This window comes from Blennius ocellaris (genome assembly GCF_963422515.1).
Source record: "Blennius ocellaris genome assembly, chromosome: 21".
NCBI classification, from domain to species: Eukaryota; Metazoa; Chordata; class Actinopteri; order Blenniiformes; family Blenniidae; genus Blennius; species Blennius ocellaris.
In genome coordinates, this window is record NC_137670.1 from 17,316,407 (window position 1) to 17,335,621 (window position 19,215).

General features: G+C 41.6%; 1 protein-coding gene across 1 annotated transcript in view; it reads right to left on the reverse strand.

Moving 5' to 3' along the window:
• nrg3b (neuregulin 3b) overlaps positions 1–19,215 on the reverse strand; it is a gene marked incomplete at its 5' end in the record, with an annotated part of 199,605 nt that overhangs the window by 12,358 nt on the left and 168,032 nt on the right. Inside the window, 3 exons of the mRNA XM_080517790.1 lie at positions 5,599–5,725; positions 8,762–8,864; positions 12,533–12,559. Of these exons, the coding sequence (XP_080373916.1) occupies positions 5,599–5,725; positions 8,762–8,864; positions 12,533–12,559 (257 nt within the window). The remainder of the gene's footprint in view (positions 1–5,598; positions 5,726–8,761; positions 8,865–12,532; positions 12,560–19,215) is intronic.

Sequence of the window (19,215 nt, forward strand, 5' to 3'; positions counted from 1 at the left end):
TGTGGCTTAACAGCAATCCCCAGCCAGGTTGAGGATGTTCTCTTGCTGATGTATCCTCCCTCAGTCGGGCGGCGTGCCTTTAATTGCATTTTACACTTTAAACTGCAGATTAGAAGGGGAACGCTGTGAATAAACTCCACATTGAGCTGCACAGGACTCCAGCTTCACTCAAGAATTAATCCTTCGCAAGATTACATTAATGGTTTCCTAAAGAATTCCCACACTCGATTCTTCTTCTTTTATTCTTATCAAAATTAACACCATTATCTTACAACAGGCTCCAGTCAGAGCTGTGGCACTGTGACCATGAATGCCCTAAGTGCCCCCCCACCCTGTGAAACACTAAATCCTCAGATAATTCTGTTATTCCAGCTACAGTACTTCCCGCATTGCCCTCTCTCTCTTTCCGATTGTACATCATTAAAGCAATTGCATGTGACTTAGAGCCGGTCCAGGGTTCCCGTGCCCAATAAGCCTCTTTTTCTCCCTTACACCCCTGAATCCCAGAGGGGGCTGTTACCGCTGTTCACCAGTTGTGCAAGAAAATAGTATCATTTTGGCCACCCTCTCAAATGCCCTGCGGGCGAAGAACGCCTGACTTTCCAAAACAATTGCTATGGCAAACTTTCCTGGAAGACGATATCTATGTCAGAGGATTAAATAAATGGGTTGTGGCAGGCAATGGCAGGATGGCCATTTCAGTTTTTACCTTCCTATCTCACTTTTGCCTTGTGTTACACCACTTGTGAAAGCCTTGGATAAACACAACACAACATGGATTTATATCAGGGGGGGGGCGCAGAGTAACTGAGAAATCTATCAATATGTTGACTATACCCTACATAATGAAGCGCAAGGGAAACCTATGCATTCAGAGCAGCACCATAATCCTTCTTGGATTACTACCAAATCACAGGCCCTGAACTGTGTATAATGGGATATTTGACCATTCTTCAACAAGGACAGTCCAGTCCTTGGGCTGGCAGCACAAAACACAGCTCTATATAGTTTACTGTTAAAACTGTGCGGGTGTAAAGTGTGACCACTGCGAAAAGCAAACACATTTTTTAACCTTTATTAGTTTTAGTTGGGTTGTTTTTTTTAATGGTATGCACATGAGCATGTCGACTGCATTATGAGATTTCAAGCTGCATGAGCCTCACAGCTGTAGTGTGAAACTTTGTTTTTATGCATTTGGTTGTCAGTGTCTACTTGATCGGACTTCCTTCTGTCCCACCTGTTCCTCATTCCTTTTATGTGAGGTGTGTTTGTGGTCTTATCTCCTTAATTAATCTTGTGTATTACTATTCCGTGTCTGTCCTGGGGTCTTTGTCAGTCACTCTGTGTTACCCGCCTCCGTATGCGTTGGTCACATTTAACACCCTAATAAAGTTGCTGTGTTAGTGCATTTCATTTATGCTTCCATCTGGTGCACTCCAAACAAGTGGCAGGTCTCAGTCCGCTTGCAAACATCCGTTTCGGTGATCGTCTAAAGAGGACATTATACTCCTAATCCTCGCTGTTGAAATTCAAGTGCAGAGAGACGGAATTCCCGTCACTGTTTTCACTGTTATAACACATTTATTGCACTGTTTGGCAATTAGATTGTAAGAATTCCACAGGTAATCTAACACGCTCTGGGTTGCATTCAGCACATGACACCGCAACGTTGTGTAAGACAGCAACAGTTGTCCAGTGCATTTTTTGTTGTTGTTTGCATTCATACATTACCAATGTGCCATTAAGCTCATGTCTGTGTACCTGCTATGTTTCCCAGATCCATATCGACTTTTGCTTGTTTACTTGTGTTTTCTATTCAGGATGCGTTTGGTTTTTGTTCTCGTAGATGTTTCTTCATCTATTAAAGATTGTTTTTTTTTTTGTTCAACCCACGTCTGCATTTGGCTTCCACAGCCTGTCCTTTTAATAATCATGAAGCTTTTAGATCACCTCTTAGTTGATACAACAGTCTTTCTAATCCACTGGCTAATATTCATTATTCATTTCCTGGCACACTGGATCAATCTCGAAGGCTTATCAACTTGAGTTTGTCAGACACTTGACAAACTATCTCCTCATTTTAGCATGGTTAAGAGGAGAGCAGGCAGCCGATTCATTGATTAGCTGCTCATTCAAATGTTCACTAGGGGTCCCGAATGTTTACATTTCAAACATCAAGAAGAAGCGCTCAAATTGATTTGATGAGAACCACATGGTTAAAAAATGAATGGTCTTGTGTTTGAAAAAAGTTTCATGCTCAAGAATTGATGTTTTTTTCTCAGTGTGAAATCTTGTTGACAGCCAGCCACTGAGTCTTTGACAACATGCAACTTCAGAGTATTGTGAAATTTACCCTGGCGCAAGGGAGCCTGGCTTTGCAACACACCAGAGCTTTCAGCAAAAATATTCTGAGGTCACATTTCACAGAACTTTGGAACACAGGGCTCTGTTCTGGGGCCCGTACCATTCTCTGTCTCCATAAAGTATTCATACAGTATGCTCACTCCTGAGGGCGACTCAGTCTCTTACAATAAGGCAAGTCTGGTTAGTTAGCACCACTCCAGCTACCACTTGATGGAAAGAGAGTTTCTTTGGCTTGTGCTTATAGCCTGTGTCCCGATTCCTTCAAGTTGGTGTATGTCTGCTTCAGTGCAGTGTGTCTGATGAGTGCATACTCCATCTCTTTTAATTTCAGACACAATTTCACCACCACAGAAGTGTTGATTTTAATCTCTTTAGAGACGGGAAGTGTTTAACATTGTAATACCTTTTCCATTTGTTTATATCGAGGGAGTTTTCGTCGAAGTATTTGAAAGGGACTTGTACATTCACACACATTTCTTGGCAGTGTGAATTAAAGGTGGAGTACAGGAGGGCGTGCAATTCGCATAGCTATTCCCACTCACAAATATACAGATGGAGGGAACATATGTATAGAAATGTTCCAGATGTGCCAATATGTATAGGCATTTGCAATTAGAGATGGAACAGACAGAAATATCTGTAAATGTTTTTCAAGACAGGTGCAGGGGCAAGTCAGGTATGAGAGTTGAAGGCTGTAGAGTATGTACATCCAGTGTAAAAGCAGTGCAGGTGCTCAGGTGTCTATTTTAAGTAGAGCACACCGGGCTTAGTCGCCTCTGTCTCAGACTTTGGGCACAGCCTGAGAAATCATTCTGTTATAATCATGTCAGCATACAGTATACGTCTTTGCATTTCTGCTCAGCACACCGTGATGGGAAAATGCCTCGGTCTCCACCACAGTTCAAGGGGACGACATATTTTTGAGGGGGGTTAAATACAATGGAGCAATGCAGTAGTTTATCATAGAGTCGGCATGGAAGACAATGACCAAAACAGATTTGAGCTTTCGTCTCCTCTTTGCACCTGACCCGACAGAACCAGCCTTTTGTTTCTGGCTCACTGCACTCATCCACCATGCCGCCTCGAACACATGCACACGCGCCCTGATGCTGATTTATGCAGCTTTACAGCGAATGTTTTGAGCCTCTTTAAGAACACTGCGCTCTGTTCTTCTGTGTAGAGCATTTTCATTTTGCCAGTTTAACTTTAAAGAGAACAGAGAACTTGTGGGACCACAACACCCACAGCATGTCCTCTCTCTGGATGGTTGCAAGCCGAAGGAGTGGGAGGAGGAGAAGCAGTGGTCTGGGGGTCGCTATGTCAAATCTGTAGAAAAATAGGTTTCACTTGTTAATCTTTCTTTGGTCTTTTCAGCTCATGCCCCCTCCTGGGTACTTACAGCCACAGATCTTTCACATCCCACCTTAAGCTTCCCTCACACTGTTCTATTATAGCTTCTGTTTCTGTGTTGTGTTATTACTGACTTTTATTTTCATCCTTCCTGCCTGCTTTCTTCCTGTGTCCAGCATGGAAAGCATTTTGTGGCTGGATGTAGGGCTTCACTCCTTGCTGAGCCCTCATACATTCCTGTGACCACAATCTCACGATCATGGTGTTAATTCAATGGCTTGCTAAGGGCAACTCTCTGAAAAAAATAACAACATCAGACTAGGCTCTGGTGTGCTCAGACTGTTTTGTAGTCTCAACACCAATGTGTTTGGGAATCATGTTTTTTTTTTTTTTTTTTTTTTTATTAAACTTGAATCTGAGTACTTACCAGTTCTCTTAACGTTTCCATCAAATATACCGTGTCTGATCTGCCATAATTTACATCGACACCCTTAAAAAGCTTTTACATTTTGCCAACTGCAGTTCCGTGTGGGTGGGGCTCGCTGGAGGGGTGCTTGCTCCAGTGGTTGACACTCGACACTGTTGCATTATTAAGGAGCCTCAGAACAGGCTAAACCCGGAGATAACGCAACAAGGCTGAGTCTGAACGAGATATTTCGAACAAAAACAAATGCATCTCTGTATGCGAGAAGATAGTTAATCATGTTATCGGCACGCATGCCCAGAAGATAGATTATAATGTCACCTTGGTTTGCAATCAGCATCGAGTGTGCTCAGAACCGTCTTACCTTATGCACAGAATTAAAAGGTAAATACTGCAGAAATGCGTGGAGGATTATAGAGGATGTGAAAGTTTTATTTAATAATTGATGGAAACATAGGAATATGTTTCATTTCTGCAAACAACAACAGGGAGCTGTGAAGGGGGGGGGGGGGGCGCACAAATGGACATCTTCGCATCTTATTCAAGAAAATCACAGTGGAAAATAATCAAGTAAAAATACTGTATGTCCCCATTTTTCTGACGCGAAACACAGAGGGTGCATTCATGAAAGTGCTAATGCATTATGGTGAGCAATTACACTCTTTTGATGACACACTCTCACAAGTGTGCATTAGGGTGCAATTACCTTTCTGCGGAGACATTTTCCCTATCAGTGCCATCTACGTACATCATTCACCTGATTTGCTATAGATGTGTGAGTCGATTCTAGTATCTGCTGTGTTTGCTTCTGCAGACTCGGGATTCTTATTAAGCTCCTATTTATTCTGGGCTTACAACTTGCATTTGTTTCAACTTTACCAAGTCAATGTCTTTGTGATTTATTAATTTCTTATTGAGAAAACAGCTTCCCAAATAGCATTTTCCTCTTTTTGACTCTTGTTTTTTGTCACTAAACTGTGCTGTTAGTGCATGTCTTCATTAATCAATAAATGCCTTACGTAACAGTGCGTTCTCTATCTTTTTTTCCTGCACACATCAAAGTTGGTTCAGCATTGCATTTTGTACAAACCCCTTGATCTTCTGACAGAAAATATAGCTCTCCCAGATTCACAGAGTGAATGCAGTTTAGAAACACTTGCTCATTATTCTCTCTCGGTGTTGTCTCCACGCGAGCATGGCGGCTTCAGGATCATTATCACATCTGTAGCTTCTCACACGAGTCTGACAATCATATTTTGAGAGAAATGTACAAAGCGTTTATTCTTTCAATAATTAGTCCACCTGCCTCTCAACCCATGTCAGAAGCGAGTGTGGACAAAAGACACATCAAGTGTCGGGCCGTCGAGCGTTCGAAACTCGGTCCTCTATTTAAAAATTGCTGTACTATTATGATGATTCAGATGTGAGTGGAAATAAATCTATAATAGGTGTGAACTGACCTTTTGGAGCTGAAGGCTGTATTGAAGCCTGGGAGCGGATTTGGACATGAGACCAGAGGCGTTGACACTGCAGTCTCTCAGGCTGCGGCTATCGGAGAAATGAGCCTGGAGTTTTTCCCGGTGTCTCCTGTGGGGGGGGGAGCATGAGAAAGAAAGGGATGACGACTGCAAAATAAGAGCCGGACTAAAGAGACAATCAAGAGCTGTTTGAGGGCCGCCAGTTAAAAGGGGGATATCCATCAAGCAGTAAAAAGAAAAAGAAAAAGAAAAGAAAAAACAATTAAAGCTGGACAGATGACCACGGTGCTGACAAGATAACATCTGGCAATATGTGTTGTGATTTTCTCTCTAATAATAACACACACTGATAACGGTTATTAATACAGTTATTGATTTCCTGGACTCATTTAGTCGGACCTTTACGAACACCGTACAGCAACGTGATCATATTTATTGACTGCCCTTTATTCCTGAAGCACTCACGCCACAAGCCTGGAGATACAGTGTGTATACGGCCTTATACAGAGATCAATCCATTCACTTTAATTTGAACCATTAATAGAGCTTGGATTGTCCAGCGTTGTTGGATATTTTAAGAAAGAAAATTGCAGATTCTACACAATTCAGTGCTAAAACATTTCTTAGTTGATTCTGGTTGAAGGTCTTTTAATGTCACATCCTGCACACTACTGAGTCAGCACTGGAGTAATTTTACGTGCATTAGGTGCCCATTTGAAAATCAGTGCCCTCAACTTCAGCTGTATTCTTTATAATCAAATATAGTATCAGATGTAGTAATATAAATCCTCAGTAAGGTGCACTGGCTGACAGTAAGAAAGACTTTCCAAAGAAAAAGTCCAGAATAACAACCTAATAAACTCATTAAGGTTAATGGAAAACACTGTCATTGTTTCTTGCTAAAATGTGCTATTCAAATAAATGCACACATGTGAACTTTCTTTATAGGCCTGTATGATCTTATATCTGATATGTGATTTTATTGATCACAAGTTTTCTCTGGCAACACCTAATCCAAAGCCATCATTAAATTCCGTCATTGTGTGAGTGCTTTAAAGGTCAAAGAGCTTTGACTGAAGGACTGATGGCAGTGAAAAACAACAACAAAAAAGCTACAAAGGGAGCATCGGGGGAGACATGGTTTGCACAATTGAAAATGTAATCAAGGCAATGTACCATGAGATCTACATTACATGACTTTGTGCTAATGTTCTCTGGGAAAACGAGAGACTTTCCAGAATGAGGATAAGTGTTAATTAATCACTCCTATATGTTTGAACCATGATAATTTGAGACAGAAGAAGTCTCCTTGGCAGACGTTTCAGTCTCCTGGCTTCATTTACACTTTTCCTGCTATATTTTTTTTTTCACACACCCAGTGTAACTGCTACCAATATTGGAGAAAAAAAAAACACACACCAAAAAAAAAAAAAACGCTTTTATGAGCAAAGAAAATGTAAGACGGAGAAGTGATTTGCTTTAGCCATCCTTCCATCCATCCATCTTCTTAGTTCATATGGAGTCGCTGTGGCAGCAAAGTGATCAAAGAGGCCCATTCCTCTGCAACTTCCTTCAGCTCTCCTGGGGGGACCACAAGTGGTTTGGACGTGTTTCCCTTGGCCTCCACTCCAGATCTATCCGCCTTGCGTGGTCCCACCAGGAGCATCGCCCTGAAGATCATCGGACCTCACCAGCCCTTCCGTCACAAGGCCACAGTCCAGGAGAGGGCTTCAGCTACGCGCGCTATGTGCTTTAGCTATGCTAAATTTAAAAAGATGATAGTGTTCTTTCTTTCTAGATTAAACTTTGATTGGATTAAAAATTCATTGTTGCTCGGGACTTCTGGATTAAATGTTAATTCACCATTAAATGTTCATTTTTAAGCACTCGGTTCCTAAACTCTCACTGCATCCAAGGCCTATTAAATGATTCCTGAGAAAAGGATCCCCCCCCCCCCAAGACTTGGAGGGAAAAAAGCAAATGACTAAACTGGTTTTAAGAACAAGAAGTGAAACTGGAAATTAGTGATTGCTAGGAGGGATGCTGAGACATGAAAAAGTAGTAGCAGCCATGATAGCAACCTGTATAGATGCATTGATGTATTTTTCTACATCAGGAGAATTTAAAGTGTGGGAGGATGAGCCCTCGCCCTCCACAGATATTCAACCACTCTCATGCATGCTTATGCCCAATCTCATACAAAGTAGCATTTTTCCATTCAATGCAGGATTTCCTTCACATACAAATCAAATATTGAGTAAGTTTTCATATTTCTGCTACACTTAAGTATCATCCACAAGGGTTTATCTGGTTAATTTGCTTTGGCTCATTAACGGGATTTCTTCACAAAAATTAAGAAGAAAAAAAAAAGATCATTCTCGAAAAAGGCCTCCCCCTGAGCCAAACATTTATCTTGCTGCGACACCCCTCAGGGAAGGCTCCCCCCACACTGATCTACATCCATCCTTCTGATTTTGTATTGCAAATCATGATCGTTATTGCCAAATAAAGTCCCCTTGATAATCAATAATTGATGATGGCATTTTGAGAGACATCAGCCCTACTGTAATACTTGGTACCTTGTTTTTTTTAAAATCTTGTATAGCTACTAAACTGTACTATCACAAAAGGCTTTGATTTATATTATCTGCATCATTGTTTTGGGGAGGGAGAAACTCAGGGCAATTTTTGTTTGAGTACTCACTTTAATGGGCATATTCTCTTTTTATCATGTCATCACTTTTTTTTATTTATTTATCTGCATTTCTTTTCTTTGTCTTTGAGTTATTGACTTGGCAGCTTCTATTTCTGCCCTCCCTCATGTACACATGCATGTACACACACACACTTTCGGAGTCTAATGTTTTCAAACTCACCCTTGCTCTTGGCATGTCTGCGTGTTTTGTTTTTATGCAGACGTGTTTTGCGACACACCTGTTTGCTAAAACCACTTTACAAATAAATCTTACATGAGTACCTGTCCCAAATGCACCCTACACAATTTCGATTTGATCCCTTGCTAAAACATCCTACAGCTGACTCACACTTAGGATTTCATTGGGCTTCATGCCATGATAGTAAAGTGCTCTTTCTGCACAGCCAGGGGGCATCTTCCACTAATGTGGCTCTGGCTGGCATCACTCACTTGTTGCGGCGGTAGAGAGCCATACATGCCACTCCGAGAAGACAGATCCCGGAGGCGATGCTGAAGATGGACAGCACCTGCCTCTGGTAGGTGTCGCCACTCTCTGCAGAGTGGAGAAAACAGTTCAGGCCATAGAATTTCCACTGTGACAGACACACATTATGGGCCGTGATCGTGCAATGAATAAACACTCCAAACACACATGAACTGGATGGCGACACACACACGACCACACGCAGATGTGCACTATCGGCATTAGCATAAAGCGACCGATGCCGCTGTCAGTAAATGTCAGTGTTTGAGCATGGGATAGGGACATGGACGGCGCAGGCAGGGCTCAGTGACATGTGCTAACTGAAGTGTGATAATCAGTTCGTTCAGACAAACCCAGCAGGCAACACCAGTGGACTGCCTGCACAGCAGGGGCCACACTGAGTGTGTGTGTGGGTGTGTGTGTGTGTGTGTGTGTGTGTGTGTGTGTGTCAGCATTCAGAGACTGATGGCGACAGGGGAATTAGCAGCAAATGAATGCTCCCGGAGCTTCTTGTCAGACCCGTGCACATCAGCAGCAGAGGCTTAAGGTCACAAGCAGCTGGGACAAGTAGCAGTTGATCCAAGCAGATATCTGTCTGAGTGAGCAGCTGGATTGTGGCGCTGCACTCCTCACCACGCTGCGTGGTGCGGGGTGGTGCATTCTGCATGCGCTGAACTATCACAAAAGCCTCCAGCCAAATCTTGCGTGCGACCGAAATGAGCACCTGCATCCTTCTAGGCATGTAGCCTACAGCAGAGAAACTTTTCTGTCCAACTGTTGTTCGTGACCTGACACAACCTCCGGTGGCGTCGCTCAATCACTCAAAAACAATGAACTCCCTCGTGTCTGATCTCACCACTTTGACAACTGCAAGAAAAAGTGCTTAAAACAATGCTGCATCCTGTTCATGACCTTTGAAGGCTCATCTGTGGCTTTTGATGTTGTCAACAGAGAACTGTCCCGGGAGGTCTTCTTCTGTGCTTGTCTGCTCAGGTTTATCAACTTCCTCCAACTCTTGTTTTAAGGGCTGAGACTCCAACCGTCTCTGTCGGAGAGCTTCCTTTGGTCAAAGGAAAAGCGAGAGTGCAACCAAGCACTTATCCCTTTCTTCCTTTGCTTTACATTAGTGCTGCATCAACACATTTAGGGGGCGGCGTGCTGTAACTGCCGAGTTCAAACTTGGGGAAAACATCTTAAATGTAAGAAAGCCTCTGGCAATAGAAAAAGATGACATCCGAACAAATCCATGAGGCAAAAAAATTACAATATCTAATGCATACATATAGCTCACATAAGCACAGAATTAATACACTGGATCAACGATTGTTAATATTTAATCAACTGACAGATTTACATGTGGGTGATCTCTTGCAAAAATGCTTTAAGCTTCTGATTTAAATCAAAGCAAATTAAGAAAGCATTTAGGTTAAGTCTTCTCCTTAAGAGCACAGGGGAACCTGGATTTGAATCCTGGTTATGATAAGAAGGGCATCCAAATCTATTGTGGAAGTTAGAATAGATTTGTGGCAATTTCTGCTAGAAAATGAAAAACAAAGAATCTATTTCATACTTGGCACTGAATACACGATTTGGATACAACCAATGTTCAAAGATAGTTAACAAATAGAATTCACTGGTCTATATTCACTGGCTACTGTTACAAGCAAATGTGTTTCAGTACAATGAAACATTGTGTGAAATTAATCATATCAGAGGAGTTTTGATTTACTTCCATGCCGCCTTTTGAAGTTGCAGATTGCAGTGACGCTGAGTTTGACTGCATTTCATTCCATTTCTTTAAACATCTTGCCCACTCTCATGTGTATTAATGTAGTGGCCAACAGTTTGTTTTTGTCAAACTCCTACAGAAAACCTTCTTTGAGTCCTTTAATTGTAGCTAAGAAAGAAACCCCAAAAAAGTAGAAATATAAGTGATCAGCACCAGTATATTTCACATCTGAGAAATAGCTGTTAGGCTCTCCTGGGTATGTAATGAATCCCAACAAAAGGTGTTGTAACTACTTTAAATGGTTACATTTCATCATGTTCTGGCCCTGCAGATCTTTAGCCAAGTTATACAAGCACATGTTAAGAAATATATTTTCAACTGCTGTTAAATGAACAATAGAAGTTGCCACTGACGAATATTTCACATGAACTTTATGTGCATGTGTGTGTGTGTGTTTCTAAACTCCCTTAGCTTCACTCTCAGTGAGTTGACCTCTCAATAGTTGCAGATTTGAAATACAAAGGAATATCTTTCCCCGCTGCTATATCATCAGTGGTCATGTGGCGCACCACCTGAGACGAGCCTCTGCCTTTTTTGATAGATGAAGCTGGCTTTTCCAAAATCTGAACATAAAAACAGCTGCCTCCAAAGCTGTGCTGAATGGCTGCGAGGAAAAACCCGACATGCAGTCCGTACATAAAGCCATTACAGGCCTTTTATGCCCGATGCCTACCAGGCATTCTTGGAATGAGACGCTGGAGAAGACAGTATAAAGTGAACATTCTCCGTTCATACTTAAACTATGTCGCACTGAACCAGGAGAAGATGGTCACATAAGTACAATTATGCCTCAGTAATAACTGTCTCCTGGATTACAATAAAATGCTTTAATGAAGATCATGCAATAGTCGCCAGGACAAAACAAGGTTTTCAGTGAAATAAATCTGAGTAAACTAGTGAAACACAGAAAGCTTCAGCGGCTGGGTTTGAGAATCAATAGGCAAGATTATATTCTTAAAAAGAAATACTCAAGGCTCTGCTATACTCTCAGTACCTGTCTAAGACTACCTTATGTTGGACTTATTACCAAAAAACCCCTCTAGGATCAAACAGGAGAGAAAGTCACAATAAGCAGATGCGGATGCTCAGGTCAACATGAAAAAGAAAACTACCATAGCTTTTTGCCTGTCAGCTGCCCGGCTATCAATCGATCAATCCCCTTCTCATTTTCTCTAATGCATCCGCCCACCTGCAGTAGCTTTCTCCACTAATTTAGTCCCCAGATTAAAATCACTGAACTGAGGAATGCTGCGTGCCGGCCAGGCTGCTCTTCCACACTGCCGTTCACCTCCTATTTCCGGGAGCGAGTGTGTGACGTGACGGCGGCGTACAGTCATAAATGGGAAACTTCATAGCATGCTGTGTTGGTTTTCTGTTATATATGCACAAATGCGGGCAAAGAGCAGGGAGAAGATGAAGGAAATGGAAAACAGAGTGCAGTCAGGGAGGGAGGGTGATGAATGTATGCGGGTGTTTGTGTGTGTGTGTGTGTAGGGGGGGAAGAGTGTGTGTTCTCTCTGGACAGAGAACAGTGTATCATTATTAAAGAGATGCTTTGCTTTTTAAACATGAGATATCTTCAGTTCACTACAAATCAAGCAGACTTCCATGAATCAAGATGAATTGATGGCATGTAGCAGAAAACCAATATAATGCTGCTGCAAACTTAAAGGTATTATAGGAGACAGCAGAATCCAGTGCTTGTATCGCTGCTGTCTGTCTTTGCCCCGTACTCATTACATCACTCCTCTCCAACAGTGCTGTTCCTCATGCAGACAGAATACACCTAATTCACCACCACAGTGTTTCCATGGCGACTGGCCCACATTAATTTTCCAAGGTGAGTGGCCTTGTTGTGCTGGATTGTGTGTTTTGTATGCGGCATTTCACAGATGTAAGGCACATAAATGATTGAGCACTCAGTGCAGTCAATGGAAAGTTGTCTTACCCATGAACTCGATCCCAAGTTCGTCCGCTGTTCCATTCAAGCATTCAAGGATGGCAAGAGAAAAAGGAAAGAATGGGCAAATAGAAAGGTGGAGAGATAGAGAGAGAGAGCGAGAGAAGGGAGAATATAAAACAGTTATAACATGATGCGCCTCTATCTCAGTCAAAAATTCACCTTTGGGAGAGATGCAAGCAGTAACTAGACCGTAAAGTTAGTTTGAAGGCTTTCTCAGACAGAGCGTCCCCTCGCGCACCAGGTAATGAGCCAGCCAGCCCCAAATAGTTGGGACGCTTTGCACTGATACTCTGAATTCCTACAGTTTGCTGTGGCTTTGAATGAAGAAAGAAAACAACAAAGATACGGGGGCTGAGAGGATTAGAGGGAGGATCATGGAAATAACAAACGCGACATAAGAAATGAGAAAATGAAAGTTGAAAATGACACATCATGTAGCCTTATGTCACCGACGTCGCTTTGCACGGGCCTTTTATATTGATTTGAGCCCGAGGCATTGCAGTAATTGTTCTCCTGTCTTACAGCAAGGCACACTGTGCAAGCTGGTCGCTTTCAGATGCGTCCCAGACATAGGCGCAACGTGAATGTGCATCCATAGAGCATACCCTTGTCTTTACCCCTTTGTCTTTTGCACACGCACGTGCCCATGAATGCGTGTGCATGCGTGCACACACAAAGAGTCTTTCTTCATGCAGTTAAGTCTTTTCCCACAATCCCAGTGCTGGGAGGACAGATAAAAGGGAGCACTCGTGTTCTTCCCATCCCGACAGTGCCCCCTTTTTATGTCACTGTAATGTAATCTTATTTAAATGAAAATGAAACCCTCACTTGTAATTGCTTTTCGGACAGAGGTGGTCTGAGTTTTAAATAGAATACGACTTGCCAAGCTCTGCCAGATTTAAAAAAAAAAAAAAGACAACTATAAAAGTAGGAAAATGGCATTTTGATTGGAGTGCAGAAGAAATCCATCATCGGCTTTATTTTTTTGGAGACATGTGAGGAAATAACATGCTGAGGAACAGGAGGGAGATCCTGATAGTACAAAGACAAATTAATGATTTGATGAATAGATTGTAATAACTGCAGAGTTGGCTCACTCTATTAACCAGTGTGATTTGAGAAAATGGTCCTTCATAATGTGAATTATTAAAATGAGACACACAGTTAGCAAACTTCCTTAAATTATATTTAAGGAAAGTTTTGAGACGCATTCAGACTTGCAAATGTTAAAATAAATATTACATTTAATTCACCCTATAATTACAAGACAGGCTGCTAATGAGGAGAAGTGAGTTTGTGATTAAAGTGATGAGAAGAGGGAAAAACTGCCTAAAAGCTGGTCTGAAATTCAATCAAACAATAAATTAATTCCTGCAATAAGACAAAAGGCAGGTTTCATTCTGTTTGAATACAATCCTGCAGCTGGAAGGATTACTTAACATGCTGGCTTTTGTTATGTGTTCCTTCTGAATAACAGTCACGCTTCTTGCTACTTGCAAACTAATGATTCAAACAATTTAGAGGCAATCCTATGTGACTGGTGGACAAAATACCCTTTTGCCAAGAGGCGGCTATACCTTCAAGATCAAGATTCATCCTCCACCTTTGAAACCAGGCTTTTGTTGTCACCAACTCACAAAAACACTTGGCAAAGCCGCAGAAATGAATGCGGCATCTCACTGATGTTGCCTGATTTGTATTATCCATTCAAACCTTTCCCTGTGATTACCCGTGGCAAGAGCCGACACTTTCCCACTCTAAATCGCCCCGACTGTCACAGGCTGTGCAGATGATGTCATTACAACTCTGATACACATCCCTTCTTCTGGCATCGCCTTGTCTGCACACATTCACCAATCATAATATGTGCAGCCTCCCAATCCTTCGCACTGGCAACTCAAAGCACCTCGGGGAATCATTTACGGCGCCTTGTGGGAGCCTTGAGCAAGCTTGGAGAATACCTGTGCATCGTGTCAGATGCTTTTGGCCCGATTAAGAGGCAGGAATCTGGCAGGTGGAAGAGACAATGGCAGGAGTGAATCAAATCCTTAATCCCCTCCTTCACTTGGGTGAGCAGGAAACCGAGGAGCCAGTGTGTGTGTGTGTGTGTGTGTGTGTGCGTGTGTGTGTGTGTAGCATTGAGCTCAATATCCTGTGTAGGTACTTACCCCAGGCCTAATATCCACAAGAGATAAATAGTTCAAATTAGAGGATTTCCTTCTTTCTCTCTTTCAATCAGCTGCCGGGCAAAACTGAGACCCGCCTCACCTTCCTCTCTCTCCTTGTCAATAATTCACTGAGCATTCCCCCCGTCCCCTCGGCTGTACAGGTGCAAGCCCCCTGATGAACACTCGCTGCAGGAAATGTTGCGTATATCATGTTATGAAACGTGATTATAAAACACAAAACACTAACCATAATGATGACGATAATGATGATGATGATGATGATGATGATGATGATGATGATGATGATGATGATGATATAATAACTGGAACGGACACTCGCCAATGCCACATTTGCTTGTGGACCTGAGTTAGCATCGCGAGCATGTTAGCCATTAGCTCATATCGATGTTAACTGGGTAGCTCAGGTAGCTACATCGCTGTGTGAAACACTGAGCAGGGGGCGTCTCCGTGGCAACAGACGCTGATCTCCTTTGAGATCCCTTCCATTTTGTGTGGGATGTTTTTACGTAGTGTTTTTTGTATTTATTCAGAAAAAGTTAGCTGTTAACATTCCTGAATCAAATCAATTGCCCCTTGGATGAAGACAAGTCATCCCTGAAAATGTCATGCAATTCAGGTGATTAGTTTTTGTGAAAGGTTTGTAAAATACATACATACAAACCAATAAATACATAAATAAATACACGCAGACAAAAACATAACCTTCTCGGGCAAATTTGTTGGTCGCCAAAACTTTCGTTGGTAAAGGTGATAATGACAATGGTGGTTGGATTCACTGAAAAACAACTTTTTGAAAATGATTCGTCTCCCTCAAAATGGGAGGAAATGCAACTTTTCTGCTCCTGTGCATGTGGCCCACGGCCGTAGTCAATAGTTCTTTTGCGCATATCCGTCCATATTCTCCTGGGACTCGGACGTCTGTGTTCTTGCCATTGTTCGTGTTTATGGCCTATTCTTGTCTGTTTTCGTAAGTGTGTTTACTTTCATAACAAAAACAAACAACAGCATGAAAACTATTCATTTTTAGTGTTTCTGCCGTTTCTGTAGAAACAGACGTCATTTTTTAAATGTTGCTGTGTAAAGGCAAAGCTTTTTTGAAACAAAAATGCATGAAACTGTGTCAACAGAGCCTGAGTTCGTCTTTATTGAGCTTGCTTCTTGTTACATTTACTCACATTAAAGCAGTTGGAGAGTTGCAAAGCCGCTGTCTCTATGCTGCTCATAAGAGCTTTTGTCCACATAATTATTATTTTGTTTCCACGTCAACGGTGCTATAGCACATGTGCACTATGCTTTATGCTGGTCACACTTCACCAATAAAGTTCACATTTACAATAGCGTCATCTGGTTCACATGTCGAGAGACATTTTCCTGAGTTGGCCAAAATGAAATATGGATGGTTTTATTACATAATCACAGCAACAGCAAGGTGACCGAACATAAAAACTGCCATGTTGTTTTCACATATACAGCGATCATTTTCAAAACACTGCTGTCTAAACGTCAAACATTTATGAAACAAAAATGCAAAGATGATGATATTTTCAGTCGATCTTTGTCAAGTAAATGGGACCACAGTTCTCCTGACAGCAACAAAGATAGCTGACTGTAAGTAACTCTAACTTTAATCTGTATCCACAATAGCTGTGACACAGATGCAACTTGCTCATCTTTATATAAGACGTCTCCGTCTCTCCTGCAGGGTATATTGCTGCTGCTTCTCGAACATCTTCCTCCAGTTTATTACTAGATTTAATGAGTAAATCATTTCATCAATTGATTTGCTGACCCGCACAAAGCTCGCTGCTGCATTATTATTGGATTACTGAGATGGTAACTGAGCTCTATGTACACTGATAAGACAATCCTACAGAGTTATTTTACCATGTTAGCAGGAAATCGCTAATTGCACAAACAGGTAAAGCAACTCCTCTGCGCTTAAACACGTTTACTACCAACTGTCTTCAACTTCTAATTCTGCACTAGTGTATTCTCTTAAATTGCAATCTTCCTAAATTACAAAGACTCCAATTAAAGAACCTCGGACTCCCCCACTGTGCATCAATATGTTAGAGCCGGTACCTTTTCCCTGTCTCGTTTCCAAAGCTGAGTTCACAGCAGTGGAACCGGCGGACGCGACGGGGAGTCTCTTTTTTCCCCTTTGTCTCTGGTGCCTGTGTGATGTGCAGGACAGTCTCTGCCTCACTTTCTACTTCAGTGAGGATATGCGAGTGACAGAGTGGCACCCCATGCAACTCAGTAGAAATACGTTTTTTGGGGGTGTTTTGACACTCAATATTGACATGTGACAGTGGTGGTGCACAGAAATTGATTTTAGAATATAAAAGGTAAAAGCAGGGAAAGGTTTCCACCCACCATGGGATACAATTTGTATCTATTGCTACCGATTTAGTCAATGACTTAACGAAAAAAACCAAAACAACCCAAAAAAACCTTAAATTTACTCATACACACCCACAACGAATCAAATTTTAGAAGAGCTTGTCCCAATTGTTGGTGTGTGCATGTGTGTTTGTTATCACATGAGTTGGCACTTGAAAGGAGGATAATCCACAAAACCCTCTGGAATCTGGGGACATTTTGGATCAGTCAGTATCAACAGAGATCAAAATAGGCTTCATTGCCTCCTTTAAATCCTCAGAGGTAATCAGTTACAGCTATTTGACGAAAAAATTGAAAACCAGTCAATTGTTTAGTAGCCAGGCTTTCTGTGAAGCTGCTGGTGCATTACTATTTCTATTGGATGTAGATTGTATGTTGATTACTCATTGATCTATTTATTAATACACCTACAACTTCTTTTAATAACCATTTTCATTGATGGATCACCGTTTTTCAGTTCAGATACAATTGCTATGCTCAGACATGAATACAACAAAGACTAAAGGAAAGTATTGTGACCAAAACAAACCGATGCAAATTAACTAAATGAAAAAAACGAAGAAGAGAATGAACTTTCAACACAAAAAAAAGGGCCAAAAGCAGATATGTAAACAACTTCAGTGTTTGGCCTTGAAGCTCACAAATCCTTCAATTAGATGAAAGAAAAAACTAAAACTAAATCTTAGCAATTTATGTTCCAAGCTGAGCAAAACTTCTACAAAGAAAGGCCGATTGAGAGACGAGCACTCGAGCGACCGAGCTGATGGACACGCCCACTCGAATAATAGCCAGAGTTTCTGAAGTCTCCTCTCGACTTCACAAAATGTGTCTTTATAGTTTTATTTGAGATGTGCAAATCTATTCTTGCAAATTACTTGGACGGCCACTGTGACAACTGGGGGCCCACAAAGGGGTCCCGGGCTCGCGGCTTGAGAACCACAGGTCTGAAAAACAAAATAATCCAACCATCTGTATCCAAATAGCAGAGAAGAATAAATCACTCAGGTGAAGGCATTGATTTCTTAATACATCCACACTTTTTCAAGTGGAGACAGGGCTTATTTTCGGTGGTTATTCCATTAAATAAATCTTTAAAAAAATACTTTGTAAACAAAGAGAAAAAAAAAATTCTCCAGAAAAGAAAGGGCAATTTACTATCGGGAGGAAATATATGTATGTATATATGGTTTATTATCTCTTAAATAAGGAAGTAAAAATGGTAATAGCTATTACCTTTGTTTAATGATGTACACATTGAAAATGTATTGTAATCCAGCCGCAACACAATGCTACTCCTACGCTAATCGCAGTAACTGAGCAAACACAGCTTTGTAGCGTCAAGGATTGCTGCTTTTGTTTGGGAGATTCTTGCTGTGAAGTGTTGCACTTCCACCGTACTGATCAAACTGATTTATGGGCTTACCCGTAAAAGATGTTGGTCTTTGAAACTCATTTTTTTGTCTTCTGAATGGTAGAGCGTAAAAACGTCAAGTTTTCTTTTATATTTCCCGCCTCGGACGCTTATCGTCTCACATAGTTTTGATCAATCCACATACTGTATAAATGTGTTGTAATCGATTTGCTACTCCGACGGTCCCTATTTATGCAAAACATAAAAAGAAAGTGCAGCTCAATTTCAGAGACAGAATATGGTCTGCTGAGCTGGATGTAAGGAGCAATTGATGTCTGTCCATAGGAGATGAAATAAATCCTGCAGTGAAGATAGTGTGCCATGTGAGCGCATAAAACATGTCTGGTGACACTGACTTGCGACCCCATTAACAGACACTCAGAGGGCCTGTTGGATTCCAAAAGAAGGCAATAGAAGTTCAGTTTCTCGCTCTGACTCCTTCCGCAGAGGAGTCAAGTCACGCCGTGAAACGGTGTGAATTTGGAAAGCCGCAGTCTCGTGGGAGAGGCTCGAGGCCTCCAATTTCTCTCCCATGTACCTCTGACTTTTTGCTTTATTTTTTAACTACACCACACAGCTGTCATGGGGATTTCAAAGACTCCAGGGGAACCGTTTTTCTTGAACAATAGGAAACCGACGACTTTCCTTTTCTTTTAACTCGACTA